The sequence below is a fragment of the Electrophorus electricus genome, chromosome 13 (assembly GCF_041902795.1).
Source record: "Electrophorus electricus isolate QZ-2024a chromosome 13, ASM4190279v1, whole genome shotgun sequence".
NCBI classification, from domain to species: domain Eukaryota; kingdom Metazoa; phylum Chordata; class Actinopteri; order Gymnotiformes; family Gymnotidae; genus Electrophorus; species Electrophorus electricus.
In genome coordinates this window covers 10860701-10876649 of record NC_137509.1, presented here as the reverse complement: position 1 = coordinate 10876649, position 15949 = coordinate 10860701, and the positions used below count along the sequence as shown (strand labels likewise).

At 42.8% G+C, this 15949-nt stretch overlaps 1 protein-coding gene across 2 annotated transcripts; it reads left to right on the top strand.

Annotated features, from left to right (window-relative positions):
* Positions 1 to 471: 471 nt before the first annotated feature.
* phka1a (phosphorylase kinase, alpha 1a (muscle)) lies at positions 472 to 15677 on the top strand. Of its 2 annotated transcripts, XM_027014011.3 has the most exons (32): positions 472 to 1151; positions 1828 to 1986; positions 2684 to 2731; positions 3001 to 3169; positions 3685 to 3767; positions 3863 to 3943; positions 6169 to 6267; positions 6734 to 6880; positions 6975 to 7028; positions 7235 to 7357; positions 7479 to 7574; positions 7683 to 7790; positions 7894 to 7972; positions 8085 to 8219; positions 8362 to 8471; positions 8643 to 8787; positions 9073 to 9151; positions 9236 to 9405; positions 9858 to 10028; positions 10200 to 10288; positions 10376 to 10521; positions 10648 to 10801; positions 11409 to 11488; positions 11691 to 11769; positions 11974 to 12103; positions 12312 to 12413; positions 12618 to 12733; positions 13467 to 13508; positions 13705 to 13866; positions 14016 to 14069; positions 14448 to 14648; positions 14724 to 15677. In XM_027014011.3, the coding sequence occupies exons 1-32, from the start codon at positions 1074 to 1076 to the stop codon at positions 14895 to 14897; spliced, it is 3663 nt and encodes a 1220-aa protein (XP_026869812.2). In that variant the 5' UTR covers positions 472 to 1073; the 3' UTR covers positions 14898 to 15677. The 2 variants fall into 2 exon arrangements, with proteins under 2 accessions (XP_026869812.2, XP_026869813.2); XM_027014012.3 differs by lacking the exon at positions 13467 to 13508.
* Positions 15678 to 15949: the final 272 nt, after the last annotated feature.

The following is a 15949-nucleotide window of genomic DNA, read 5'->3' as shown; positions in this document are numbered from 1 at the left end:
GTCACACTAAACATAAATGTTCCTTTGGGATGACCTTTCAGTTGTTTTAGCTCACGTGTACATTTTATGTCCTGTATAATGTAGGATTATTTCATCTCTGTATCAAAAACAACTGCAGTCGTTTTCTTTGCTTTCAAGGACCCAAAAAATCTGATTAAGAATGAATATCTTCTGGCCCTTTTTACAAACTTGAAACTGTATTGTGGTATTTTTTATTTAAACAGGTAAGAAATAGATCTGAGTTGACCTAATTTTAGTGGAGGTTGTATAGAACCAAAGATAAACCGTATTCGGAAGTTAAATGTTATAGGTTAACTCTGTTTATTCAGTGAATCGTACTGAACATAGGCCAGGTTCAGCGCCTATATAGATTCGATTGTCTATGTCGCCACTTGGTGGAAAGTACAAGGGAGAAACCGTGAAACCACTGAATAGTGCAACATTGACACGGGAGAGTTCCGTTAGAGTCAAAGGGCTGGCTCAGTCGCTTTGGCGTGAATCTCTCTCGCTGGTTGTGCTTCCAGTCTTTCTTAGAGTCGAGGTCAACACAAAGCGAGCTAAATCTTAGAAGCTCAGTCACGCAGCGGAAAACCAAACAATCTTCTGCACGGCGCGCGCTCCCTCTAAACTTGCTCGCTTCTCGTCCGCGAGCACGTGCTTCTCCGGGACCAACGTCTCTCCTCGAGTGGCGCAGATCCCTCGCGCGGCTTGGAGGTGTGCGTTCGAGAACTCGGTACTGCAAGTTTGCTTAGAAAGCGAATTATTTAGTCGTTTGGTCTCGTCCGGACATTTTATTAAGAGACACTCGGCAGTATATTTTTAGTGTTCGTTTGGGTCTTCCAGAGTTTACCAGACTTGTCGTGTTTGTTTATGCTCGCAGGCACAGTTTGGAGACGAAGCCCTAGCGAACTTAGTTGATGGTCTCGTAGAACCGCTTCACTTTTTAGAGAGTCCGGGTTATAACCCTTGTTTTTTGTGGGAATAATTTGAACTTCAAAGCATATTTGAAAACTTTAAAAAACGATGTCGACGGAAGTATAAGCTTGCAAAGAACATCGACTTGAACAGAGAAAATGAGGAGCCGGAGCAATTCTGGAGTCAAACTTGACAACTATGCACGAATAGTTCAACAAACTATCCTTAGCCACCAAGTAAGTAGGCTGCGTGTTGGGGTGCCAAGTTATATTTGGTTGCTTAACCTAGCTAGTTCGTGTGCTCGACCATCTGAAAATTGAGTTTGGTGGTGTTTTCGATATTTGTAGAATAGGCACGCCAGGTGTCTTTGTTGGATGTCATTCGTCTGTCCATATACGGTTAGTTTATCCGTAGGTCTATAGTTAAGCGTCTAATCATATTCAAATCTTGGTTATATGCACAATGATAACTGCTTTTGGTTTCCGGTATCACCAAGTAACAACTGGCTGGCTTGGTACCAGTGGCCACAAACTGCTCTTCAGTGGCTGTTGGTTCAATTTTATAGGGGCTATCTAATGTCAGTTTTCTAAGAACTGACGCTTGCAGAGAATGTGACACTGTAGCCTATATTAATTACATTTCTAGAAAATAAGCATTCAGATTAAGGCTCTATTTGAGAAGTATAGGCTATGCCTGTATTGCAGTAATATGAGCTGGCATTTTAAACACCTTTTTTCACCTCAAAATGAAAACGTTTTATACTTTAGTTGCATATATAGCTTTGTTGCGTTATGCTGAATTTAATGACTGTTTAGTTTGACATAGTGTGACTCATGTTCAAAAGGATTATTTTGCTTTTGCATTTAAACTAAAAGTCAGCGGCCATGTTCATTGTTATGGGTGATTTTGTAGGACCCTGTGACGGGACTTCTCCCTGCAAGTGAGGAGCAACCGGACGCCTGGGTCAGGGATAATGTCTACAGCATCATCTCGGTGTGGGCTCTGAGCCTGGCCTACAGGAAGAATGCTGACCGTGACGAGGACAAGGCAAAAGCCTATGAGCTGGAGCAGGTTGGCCCATGTAACATGGAACAGAGACTGAGTCACAGGGGACGGAAAAGGATGTAATATACAGACCGTGAACCAGTTTCTCTTGTGCACAATTGGATTTTAAGCCTTTTAGGAGAAATCACAGAAGTGGTCTTACATCAGTATAGAACTGATATGCCTCTTAAAAGAAAGTGCGTTCTACTGTTAATTGATCAACAGAGTCTCTTGAGAGTAGTAGGCTTTTGACATCTCCATCCCGCTTTAATGATTTAAAAAAAACAACAACATGGTTTTAGATTAGAAGTCAGATCTTCTTTTGTATTATATTTTATGACTTTTTAAAAAAAATTATTTTTTTAAAACATTTAATAAAATTATGCTTAAGCATTGCTCTAGCTGCACTAAAAACTGACAATCTAAACATCTAAGTGTTATCTGTACGGGCCGTCTTGAGTGTGTCGGAGTGTATGTATTGTATGTTCTGCAGTGCAGTTATATTTAGAGGCTTCTGGCTGTGTGTTTATTTGAACGTAAACTGCTGCAGCGTAGTGGCGGCTGACCCGGTCTCTGCAGTCTCGTGTTACGCTTTTAAAGTGGAGATGAAAAGGTCAGAGATAATTGTGTACACAGATGGGTGCCTGCATTTAGTCTGATTTTATTTGTTCCTTTTATTTCTCCCCATTACACGGTTCTTTTTTTCCTCTCTCTTTCTCTGTAGAGTGTGGTGAAGCTTATGAGAGGACTGCTCCAGTGTATAATGCGACAGGTATCGCTGCACCTTCCATTTCCTACCACGCTACCTAATCAGTGCGGAAACATGAGACTTATCGACCAATTACCCGATACCGAACACCAAGCTCGCAGAGACGACATCGCCTCCCTCAGCATGTTCTCACAGAGACATGCTGTTCTATTTCGCCTCAGTGCATTCTAGTCACTCCGTCCCGCTGTGCGGTGAGTGTGCCGCTTGTTACGAACCGCTTTATGCCTGTTATCTAAAGGGCCTGCTTGGCTCTGTCATGATTCACTCCTCAGCTGGCTAAAGTGGAGAAGTTCAAGTACAGCAAAAGCACCATGGACTGCCTCCATGCCAAGTACAATACCCAGACGTGTGCCACAGTGGTAGGCGATGCCGAGTGGGGCCACCTGCAGATGGACGCCACCTCCCTGTTTCTGCTCTTCCTGGCCCAGATGACTGCCTCAGGTGGGCTGGGCGGAGTCAGGCAGCGCACCTTATCTAAGATGCATCATGCCATTATATTTCCTCTGTTGCAGACTCTCAAGTTGTCCGCAGAGGCTCTCATGTTAAGAGTTCTTAGGCTTTGGTGAACCCTCTGCTGCACAAAAATAATATGGGTCGGTTAACCTTGTAGTTGGAAATTCTTTAATACATTAGAGGAAACTTTAAAATGTATATAATATATTTCTAAAAATGTATCTATGTTCTTAGATCCTGTAAAGCACACACTGTAGTGATTATTTGAAGGTGTTTTGGTTGAATTGATTGGATAATTGAAGACCACACAGAAGAGCTAATAAGACTAACATCAGATTAATTAATGAATATCCTGATGTTAATTGGAATCACCTACCTTTTTATTAGTGTTTGTATCATTCACACATTTTAACTAATGGATATTATCATGTGCTAAAACCCTTGATGAATCAGACCCAGACTAACAGGGGGGTTGATTTGTTGGTGTGATTTGGGACCCTCAGGGCTGCACATTGTATATACTCAGGATGAAGTGGACGTGGTCCAGAATCTGATGTTTTACATTGAAGGTGCCTACAAAGTGGCCGTAAGTCTCTCTAACTATAGGCGTGTGACCCCTATGTGTAGATCTGCATTCTCGTTGTGTTGGGTTTACTCTGATGATCCTTTTCTGTTTCTCAGGATTATGGAATGTGGGAGCGAGGAGACAAGACCAATCAGGGAATTCCTGAGCTCAATGCCAGCTCTGTCGGCATGGCCAAGGTGAGTTTGTTCAGCTAGTTAAAACTGGATTAGTTTGGGTGATATTTACCTAAATGTGATATTTCAATCTTTTATTTTTAATAAATTGATAAAACATTTCAAACCCATTTTGCTTTATTATTGTGTTTTGTGTGTGGATTGATGAGAAAATAATAAGTTGAATCCTTTTTAAGATGTGTCAAACATGGCAAAATGCTGAAAACTTTCTAGGGGCTGAGAACTTTCGCATACACACACAAATCTCCAATAATTAAAACAACATTGAACTAAAATAAATGTATTTGCGTATTTATTTTTGCGCAATATTTGAAGTTTAGCATACAAAAACTTTGACAGTGAACACAAATATTTAATTTTGAACTAATTTACTTTATGTATCCTCACTGTGTCTACCCCCGGCATGTTCTCTCGCGATCGCTCTCTCTTTCAATAACCAGTGGCCCACTGATCCTTTAACTCCTGTAAGTTGCGAGGTGGGTCCTAGATGTTTGAATGCTTGAACAGCTTCCGATCAGGTGACTTTAGAGGCCAAGACAACATGAACTGTTCCTCAAAATATTCCTGAACAATTTTTTGCCGTGTGGCATTGCTCTGCCACTGCAATTGGGGAATACTGTTGCTAGGAAGAGGTGTACTTGGTCTGGAACAATGTGTAGGTAGGTGGTATGTGTCAAAGTAATATCCACATTAAACCCAATGTTTCCCAGCAAAACATTGCCCAGTCTGTCACATTGCCTCCGCTGGCATGCTTTCTTCCCATAATGCATTCTGGTGCCATCCTGGTGCACATGCACTCAGATGTCCACATGATATAGACCAAAACGTGATTAATCAGACCAGTCCACCTTCTTCCACTGCTCCATGGTCCAGTTTTGATGCCCATTGCACATGTTTTTTGTAGGTGGACAACGGTCTGCATGGGCACTCTGATGGGTCTGCAGCTATGCAGCTCCAAAAGCAGCAAGCTTTGATGCAATGTGTGTTCTGACACCTTTCTGATTATAGCATTAATGCTTTTTAGCAAATCTGTGGTACAGTGGCTCTTCTGTGGGATGAAACCAGATAGGCTTGCTTTTGATCTTCATGGACATCAGTGAGCCATGGGCACTCATGATCCTTTGCATCCTGTTACTAGCTTCTGAATGTTCTCAGAGGCTCCTTTGCACAGTCTGCCATTTTAGGTCTTGTCTGGTGTGATACACCTCTGCTTTAATTGACTTGGTGCTTGATCTTGTGCTAACCATTTCCCGTATCTGTCTGAGGCACACCCTCATCAGCTCATCTTGGCCGGATGTTTGGTGGAGTGCACTGTGCGTTGTGAGGAGTTTTATGTTGGCATCTTACAGCTCTTCTTTTGGCCTACTTATTGTGCCCGCTGGGTATCTGATGACTGTCAGGGCATACGTGTTTGATCCCTTGGTGCTTGGACGTTGCTGTCCTTCTCTGTCTCATGGTTCCCGTGTGATTGGAAAATCCCCAGATATGTGTAGTTGTCTCCCAGGTCTGTTATACAGCCTTGTAGAAGTTTAATTGCCTCCATCCTGATCACTTTAACTCATTTTAATACCAGACAACCATACTTTTCCAGCCCAAATGATGTTGCTATAGCCTTGCTGTAGATCCTGGTCATGTGGATCAATGTCCCTTTCAGTGTGATGACCTGCAGAGTTCCTTATGGTCTTATTGACTTTATCTGCACAGATCTGCATGATGTCAGACAGTATTTTTCTTGTCCGTCATTCAGTCTCTCTGTCTCATGTACACTCTTGGACTCGCCTATAAATCTGCACACAGTGTTTTCCATTTCTGCCCATGAGCAGCTGAGAATGCAGCTATTGGTGAGGCAGAAAAGTTCATGCATTGCACCCTTGTGACGCTGTTGCTGGTGTGTCTGACCTAACATAACCTCAACACGACTCCCTTACTCTCATTGCTGGAATCCTTTAACCCTTCTGCTTCTAAAATCCAGCCAGCTGCAGTAAACTGTTCATCTTCACTTACCATATGTACTGAGAGTACTATACCCATTTTGTGTAAGAGAGTCACTGTGTTTGCATTCTAATAGAGTGAAATACCACCCTGGCACTTTACGTTGAAAAAGCCCTGTATTCAAGTCAGTGTACAGCACTCTCAGATGCATCAAGTGAATTGTAGCTTTGTCTTTGTTCAAACATGGGGTTTCAGTTGATAAGCAAAGTGTCTGAATGGGCCTTTTGTGGTTGTAGGCAGCACTAGAGGCCCTGGATGAACTCAATCTGTTTGGGGCTAAAGGAGGGCCAAGCTCAGTGGTTCACGCTCTGCCCGACGACATCCAACACTGTCAGGTACACACATGAACGGGTCTGAAAAGGTCATAAAGAAATGCAGACCTTCCGTTTACTTGTAAAGAGAGAGGGAGACAGGTTTTTTAGGTGTTTGTGTAGTATACACCTTTATTTTTGATGAACATATTTGTACTTTAATTGCATGTATTATAGTTTTATTCTTTATTGTTTGTTCTATTTTACCCACAGATATGATTAAACTTTAAGACAGAGCATCAATTACATAGCTCTAAGTTTTCTATAGTTTGATTTGTAATAGCAGTTTTAAAACAACCCTGAAAGACCACAGCACTGAACACTTTAATTGTCTTTTCAGCTCCCACCAACACATTCCAGTTAATTAGATTTTATTAATCATGAGTTGGGAAGCAGTAAATGGTGCAGTGCTGTAGCCCATCAGGTCTTGAGGTCAAAACCCCTGAATTATGCTTTTGGTGTGACCAATAGTGGCTGTATTTTCCTCCAGTCCATTCTTAACTCCATGCTGCCCAGAGCTTCCACATCGAAAGAGATTGATGCTGGCGTTCTCGCCATAATCTCCTATCCAGCCTTTGCTGTGGAGGACCTTGATCTAGTCAACATTACCAAGGAAGAAATTATTTCCAAGCTACAGGTAGGAACTGCCGTTGAATGCACCGTTATATGTAGTGCAGATGTAAAATTTCTCTCTCACTTTGAAATGCTGCCCTTGCTTCTGTTTTATGTAGGGCCGCTATGGTTGTTGTCGGTTTCTTAGAGATGGTCATAAAACACCTAAAGAGGTAGGAATTATTTATGCATGGACTCAGTGTAAATGCAAGTAATAGTTCATTATCTGATTTCTCATATCTAATCTATTTAGGTAATAATGGGTGTTGAAATATCAGAAATTTAGATGAGGTTGTATTATCCATGTAGCATAGCTTTCTTGTGTCACTGTCTTCTTTGTACCTCTGCACCCCATATCTTCTGACTGTCCTCTCCACAGGACCCAAACAGGCTGTATTATGAGTCTGCTGAGCTTAAACTGTTTGAGAACATTGAATGTGAATGGCCATTGTTCTGGACCTACTTCATTTTGGATGGCATCTTCATAAACAACCCAGAGCAGGTAAAGACCATCAGACAGTGTTAAGAGAACAACAAACAATGAAAAGGCTATGTAGCAAGGTTCACTGATTGGAAAAAGGAGAATCTGCCTTGATGGAGCTCTGGTTGGCACATCTCCCCAGGTGCAAGAGTACAGAGAGGCACTGGATAGTATACTGATCAAACAGAAAGATGGGATACGCCTGCTGCCAGAGCTCTACAGTGTGCCGCTTGATCGCGTAAGAAGCTTCCACTCCATCGTGTCCCTGTGAATCTGATAACATTTATGAGCTTGAGGAATCAAACGGAGATTGTCACGGTCATGAATGTTGTGCATATTCCCCCAGGTGGATGAGGAGTATGTGAACCCTCATTCTGTGGAAAGGGTTCCTATGGGCAAATGCCCCCTGAAGTGGGGACAGTCCCTCTACATTCTGGGAAACCTGCTGGCAGAGGTTGGAAGTCACTTGACTGATGATCTGTGGATGTATTTGTGTTCTGGGGTTAAATGATATGATTGGAAATCAAATTTTAGATAATTTTCTGATCTGCATTCAGGGCTTCTTGGCTCCTGGAGAAATAGACCCACTCAATCGCAGGTTCTCTACCATCCCCAAACCTGACGTGGTTGTCCAAGGTATGCTAAGTTCCATTATGACTGTTAAGTTGAGCTTTTTTTTTTTTTCAAATAAGCATCTGTTTGTTTTTCTGCACGTTTGTGATATTCTAATTCGTGGGATGTTGGGCAGTATCCATTCTGGCAGAGACTGATGAGATTAAGGAGCTGCTGTTGAAGAATGGGATCGAGGTGGAAACAGTGGCAGACATCCATCCTATCAGAGTACAGCCCTCTCGGGTTCTGAGCCACATCTATGCCAGGCTAGGTATGGAGCCAAACTAAATAAATAAATACCTTAAATACATCAAATTTGTTCATGCATCAGACTAATATAAGTTATTCAAATTAATTCATTGTGGCACTGTGATTATGACTTATGCAGGAAGTACAATTTGCATTTCCTAAAGGGCGTAATGAGAGGCTGGGGCTGACGGGTAGGCCATACCGCCGGATTGGCGTGTTGGGAACCTCGAAGCTCTACGTGATCCGCAACACTATCTTCTCCTTTACACCTCAGGTAACGATCCAGATGGTGTTTGTGAAGGCTTAGATTATATGACATCAAATATGCACTAAATTCCTTCTTTTTAAAATTTAAAAAATAATAATGTTGGCTGTCAAAATCCTTCGCATAATGCTTCCTTCTTTCTGGTGTCGCTTAGCTGTGTTTGTCCTGCTCTCTTGACAGTTCATTGATCACCAGCAGTTCTACCTGGCCCTGGATAACAGGATGATTGTGGAGATGCTGCGCACTGACTTGTCCTACCTGGCCTCTCGCTGGAGGATGACTGGCCGTCCGATTGTCACCTTCCCCGTCTCCCAGACCATGCTCAGTAAGTGGAGCTGACGAGACAGGAGTGGGGGTGAGGGGAACCAACATTTTTTAATGCTTGGATTGGCAACCTTTTCACTCAACCTTCACTCGCCTGAGTACTTGTAATTCAGTTCAAGAGGAATTGGTTAACTTGGTAGTTAGTGAATCACGCAGGATGGTGTAGCCAAGTTCTGCTGAAATTAGGAGTATTGAACTGATTATAGTGTAGAGGTCCTACCTAAAGAGTCCCTTGCTGCGTTATACTGTATTCTGTCTTTGTAACTTCATTCTTCATTCCCATCAGCTGAAGACCACACAGACCTGGACCCCGCAGTGCTGGCCACTATCAAGAAGCTCCAGGATGGCTACTATGGAGGAGCAAGGTCAGGCTGACCCGGTGAAACCTTCTGTTAACTTCCTCTCTCTCCACACAGGCATTGAAATGTTTCACTTGCTTCCTTTTTTAGGATACAGACTGGAAAGCTGTCGGAGTTCCTGACCACTTCATGCTTTGCTCGTCTGAGCTTCCTGGATGGCGGTAGGCCGCGCTTCAGCAGTGTGGGCCGGGATGAGGGTGACGCAAATAAAGGTGGCTCCTTTAGCCAAGGGAGTCTGCCTGATCTCCACGTTGGCGATGGTAAATGGGAAGAAGCGCACACACACACACACACACTTCAAATATTTCATAACCAAAAGGCGTTAGTGATCCATCTCAAATTTGGGGATTGTTTTTTAAAATAATTTTCATGCTTTCCTGTAGAGCCCATCCATTGTTTTAGGTTTGAATGCTGTTTTATATGCTAAAACAATGCCTAGTCAGTTTAATTTAAATTTACTAAAAGATGTAACAATTCTAATGGCATGCTTTTCTTTTCTTATCTGTTACTGTTTAATAACTTTACCATCATTGCAAGACAAGTTGACAGTCGTGGATTCTAATAGAGCAATGGGGTATTTTTCATGCAAACCCCAAAACAAACAAAAAAACAAAAACCCAAAAACATTCTTTCCTATTATCATGTTTCAGAGGATGGAATTATGCATAGGTTTTGGTGGTAAAATCTTCCTCGCTCGCTTGCTCATGCTCAGATAATGATGACCTAGCTCAGTATTTGGATCAGCTCTTGGCTACAACGGTGCCACAGCAGGGGGTGAGAGCAGTGGGCGGGGCCTCCGGACTCTGCCGTTTCAAGGCTGCAGCTACTAAGACCAGGGAGATGGTGTCTCTAGTGAATAAGGCCAAACAACTTCACATCCACAGTGGGTAGAGCTCTTACTACGTTTAGTTCTGGTCTGACTTAAGTAATCTTGCCATAACTGATCACAAGTGACACCGTTTAAGGATTTTTAAATCTCCTTGTTCATTTGTAAGGTGTGTAGTGGCATAAGGCCAGTGATTCTCACTGCCTCGTTTTTGTTTCATCGTTTTAGATGTGCACATGTATCTACCTACTAAGCTCTTCCGATCCCCTCAACCTTCTCTCAATCTAAAAGATTCTTCTGTAACAGAAATGAACCAGGTACACACACACACACACACACACACAAATGCTAACACAAAATTAGAAAGGCAAAAAAGGTTTCTGCTAACTGTTTTTCCTCTACAGCCTCCTGAGGTGGCTTTGTCATCAGACAGTAGCCTGCCCCATGGTCCTGATGGAGCTATAGACCACACGGCCCTGGCTCAGCTCCTCAAAGATACGCAGAGTCTCCAGGACCAGGCTGACATCCTCTACATCCTCTTTAAAGACAAGTCAGCCTTGCGCTTCTTTCCTTGCTCGTGCACAGCTCGGTGTCCTATCACTCAAACGCAGTTTTAATTAAGAGGCCGAAATGATGCTTAAAGCCGCGTCTGCGTTTTGCGGGTCTACGTCCTCAGGGGAATGGAGTGGGACACTGGGGTGCGTGGCCAAGGCAGCACCGTGCGCAGGCTGCTGCTGGAGCTCTACGAGAAGGCCGGAGACCTGCGCTGCTGGGGCCTCGTCCGCATGATCTCGGGCATGCTCCGCAAGAAAGTGGAGGAGCTGGACTGGGTGAGCGAGTCGCACCCTAGGTGCCGTCTAGACTCGAGGCTTTGTGCTTGCCATGTTCGAGCGTTACCGTATAATAATGTAGTAATGCTGGATTGTTTGAGACTGACTGGAGGGAGTCAAGGAAAACATGGATGAAACCAGTTTCAGTTTGATCAGTGCTCATATCGAGCTCAGCTGTGGTTTAACTCGTATATCCTTTATCCGAGAGGATTCTAAAAAGATTTTCAGAACAATATGTAGTGACATGACGCACTTCAACATTCCTTACTTGCACTTTAAATTTTTTTAAAAATTTGTTTTACCTACTGGATACTACTAGCAATTTCAGCACTATATTTTGACTGTCACTTTATTCTGCCGTGGACAACAATATTTAGTGTAATAACCATTATTCAGCCTACCATTTACTTACATAATCTCGTATTGTGTGGGACCTGTGTGTGTAGTCTCATCTGTACTTGATGTGGCTTGTATGCTGCTGTAACAAAACAGTTTCCCACAGGGATCAATAAGGTATCTGTCTTTCTTCTCTTTCTATCTTTCTTTTTTCTTTTTCAACGCTTTGTCTTTTCTTCTATTTTTGATATGTGGTTGTGTGTGTTTTCAGGCTTGTTCTGATTTGCTGGCTCATCAGAAGCATCTAACAGTGGGCTTACCACCAGAGCCCAGGGAGAAGACTATAACTGCGTGAGTACTGATGACGCATGTGTTACATACACTACCAAAAGTACTTTACGTATGCCCAGGTTTAGTGATAAAGCTGGTTATATTTAGGTTTTAATGAGGTTTTGAAGTCCCCTTTGTGTCTATATCTCTGTAATATTAAAGAAATGTGTGTCAAATGTGTCTGACGTTTATGTGAAATGTGGTGATGCGCATTCCAATGTAGGCCCATGCCACCTGATCAACTGGCTAAAATGATCGATGAGGCCAGTGAGAACAATATTACAATTTCGATCCTGACCCAGGTCAGTCTGCTCCCCATCTCTTTTCTTACATGCAACTTTTAAAAAATGTTATTTAATTTTGTCAGTATGATGTGTGTTAAGATCAATATCTTTCAATAAAAAAAAAACAAAACAAAAAACCCTGTGCTCTACAGTTATGGTTCTGCAATTTGTGTCTGTGTGTCTGTGTGTCTGTGTGTCTGTGTGTGTGTGTGTGTGTGTCAGGAGATAATGGTGTACCTTGCGATGAACATCAGGACCCAGCCGGGTCTGTTCGGTGAAATGTTTAGGCTTAGGATCGGCCTCATCATTCAGGTCATGGCTACTGAACTGGCACAGTCGCTCAGCTGTTCGGGTACAACAGCCTATTTTCTATATTTTGAATGAATATTCCACTTTTGATTTTCTGTAAAAGCTATGCATTTAATATGCATTTTATCCATGTATGTACAATATATTAAAAGAAATATAGTAAAAGCTAAGCTTATAAAAAAACAACTTTGCTTAAAGGAATAAGGTGTGTGCGTGCGTGTGTGTGTGTGTGTGCACGTGCGTTGGTTTAGGTGAGGAGGCCACAGAGAGTCTAATGAGTCTTAGTCCATCTGAGCTGAAGAATCTGCTACATCACATCCTTAGTGGCAAAGAGTTTGGTGTGCAGAAGAGCGGTTAGTCAGTTCCTCCTTGTTTTCCTTGATTCCACATGCTGTGTACCTGATGTGTGCATATGAATATGTATGTGCAGTTAATTTTGTATTGGACTACATCAAACATTTTAATAGACGAGTGCAACATTTGATATTCTTTGTGAATGTACGTTTATCTTTAACAGCACTTGTGCATGTTTGGTGGTTTTGTTTTTTAACCTGCAGTACGGGCTGTGGATACGGGTGTAAGCCCTGCCATCTCCATCCATGAGGTGGGTAATGTGGGTGCTACGAAAAGCGAGCGTGTGGGCATCAGCAAACTGAAGAGTGACATGAAGCTGGTAAGAAACCCACAGCGTTACGTAGGCGAGGACGACACCCACAGCATGACGTAGGCGAGGACGACACCCACAGCGTTACGTAGGCGAGGACGACACCCACAGCGTTACGTAGGCGAGGACGACACCCACAGCGTTACGTAGGCGAGGACGACACCCACAGCGTTACGTAGGCGAGGACGTACATTAGGACCCACAGCGTTACCTAGACGAGGACGTACATTAGGACCCACAGCACTGCCACTGTCTGATATAGCTAGCCATGACTCTACTGTGTGAGCAGTACAAACGTGCTGTGGTGTCTCCGTTTGCAGCTGGAGGAGAGCAGATTGTCTTGGTCGGCTCAGAGTAAGGTGATATGTCAGGTGTGCTCCACTCTGGTTCAGACTAGCTCACACATGAGAAATCAAAAAACGATTTCTGTAATTAATCATATTTACATAGGTCTGTGTACAAATATTGTTTGTAATGATCCAATAAACATAATTTGCTGGTGTTGGCAAATATCTGCAATACGGATTAACACGGGGCAGTCCTTGTATCACAAAAGTAAATATGAGTGAGCACACTAATGCTTTTTACTGCTTTCACTGGGGCTGCAGGTGCACAGTAGTCTGGTGATGTAGTATGATTGTGGTATTTGAGTGTAATTGTTCCTGGATGTTGAATAGATGGCGCTGCCTCCAGCAATAAAAGGACTTTTGCAAAGTGATCCTTCTGTTTTCTGCCTCCATAGACACCAGCACACTCACTCGATAGTGAGCACATCGACTCTGACGTAAGAGCTCGATCACCCTCCGTTTTATTTTACTACACGTCTTATAGTTTTGCTTGAGTACAGGCTTTCTTGGTGAACTGAAGACGGTTTTGACGTTAACAGCACCGCCAAAGGAGTTCTGTGAAAGAGCCTTTGATATGTGCCAGTAGAGTTGGGATGTTGCTGACGTGGCCGTGTCCTCTCTCGTGATTGACAGAGGCCCAAGCTCTCCTCGGTCGAGTCGCTTGATGGCTCGGTGAGCTTGCCCGTGGTGCGAGACAGTCGCCAGGGCCAGTGGCTGCGCCGAAGGAGGCTGGACGGAGCCCTCAACAGAGTGCCGGTGGGCTTCTACCAGAAAGTCTGGAAGATTCTGCAGAAGGTAAGCAAGGGGCTAGTGTGAGCACTGGATTGGGATCAGACTGGGATCAAGTATTTTTAAGCAGTCTGCTATGAGCTTAAACATAAAGAGGAAGTATGATGCTCTAAATAATGCAAATAAATGCAGCTTTTTTCCTCCCTCTTTAATAGTGTCATGGGCTGTCCATCGAAGGTTACGTGCTCCCGTCATCCACTACAAGAGAGGTGTGATGCCTGTGTGTGTGTATGTATGTGGGGGGGGGGGTTGTTTTGGGGAGTGGAGAGGAACTGGGGCATAGACGAGGCTTGCTGTCATCTTGGCCTAAAGTGTTAGGTGCATTAGGCATTGGTAAGCTCCAGCAGGAGGCTTGGAGATCCTTGTTACAGGCACTACAGCAACAGAATGGCATTTGTTATCGACATTTGAAAATTCATCCTGTCATCTTGTGGTGCACATTTACATGAGAAGTAAAGCTTTATTGTTTTACTGTACAGTCCATAACTTTGTAAGCTAACATAAATTATGCAACAATGAGCACTTACTAATAAGAGTCATGGCAGCGAAGTTTTGTTTCCACACTTCATCCCTCCCTCTCCCTGCAGATGACGCCCGGTGAGATTAAGTTTGCAGTGCATGTGGAGACGGTGCTGAACCGCGTGCCTCAGCCTGAGTACAGGCAGCTGCTGGTGGAAGCCATCCTGGTGCTCACCATGCTGGCCGATGTGGACATCCACAGCATTGGTAGCATCATCCACGTGGAGAAGATCGTCCACATCGCCAACGACATGTTCTACCAGGACCAGGTGTGTGTGTGTTTTTATCCCATACAAGAACAGACATGCATAAACTAACCCTTCTCTTTTCCTGCTCCTATACAGAAAGCTCTGAATGCCGACGAGAACATTCTAGTTAGAGACCATTCTACAGGAATCTGCCGGCTTCTGTACGACACTGCCCCCAGTGGCCGCTTTGGCACCATGACCTACCTCACCAAGGCCGTGGCTAGTTACGTCCAGGACTTCCTGCCCAGTGGCGCATGTGCTCTGCAGTGAAACCCTCTGTTTAGCCAGTAAGAAGGTTTTTAAATTTAAAAAATTATTTTTTTCTTCATTGTACAGTATGCAACCATACACATTAACTTCTTCATGCCAGCAGTGAACAACGCCAGTTCTCCAGAAGGTTGTGTGTTAGCCGTAGTTGTGGCTGTGCGTTTCTGAGCCAGTCTGGACAAATGTACTGTACTAAGTAATGGTAGTGACGTTTCAGTGTGAGAGAAAGCTTACATTACATCCATTAAGATATTAATGACATGACCTTAAGTTTGTATGCAGGTTGCAGTCCTTCACATGTTCATATTGTAGTCTCTTCTGTTTATTGACTCTGCTGAGTTTGAACGCATCATTCTGGCAGCTTTTCAGGGAGCCGTAGATCAGCTTACTTTGTCTTGCCTTTTTTTAACCATATGACAGAGTCTCAAATCATCTGGAGTTGAGTGATGAATGGTTTCTAACCAATAAGTGATTACAGATCTGTGTCTGCAGTGAAGGTTTCACTTTGGTTTTTTGATCAGTATGATTTTATTTTTATTTTTTTTTGTAATGTTTTTCTTAAATGTACTTTTACTTGTTAAAACAATAATTTAGTTCCTTCAAGCTGTGATATGTTTGAATGCCTATCCAGTATAGTAATTTAATAAATGGTTTACATGCTTTGATGCTTCTAATGATGAAGTAGCCAAGTTTGATTGTGATTATAAAATGTCCTTAATTGTTCATGTGTACTGGTATTATGCTGCTTTTGACAAATAAAAGCATATAACATTTAAAACTGTACTGATGTTTGTTTTATTTTTACTTAAAATTTATTACAGTTAAGCAGACAGAAAATGGAATAATGTTTCACAGGGATTCTTTGGGGAGTTTGTTTTGCATGTATGTAATTTAAATCAGCAATTAGTCATTTTTACTGCCAAAGAGTAGCAAACTATTTATGAAGTGATTTATTTTTCACTTTTTTTTCTATAAGGTGCAGCTCACATGAGACGAAGAGTCAAATTATGTAGTCTTCAAATTAACCTGTTTATGCTCAATTTTGCACGTACTCC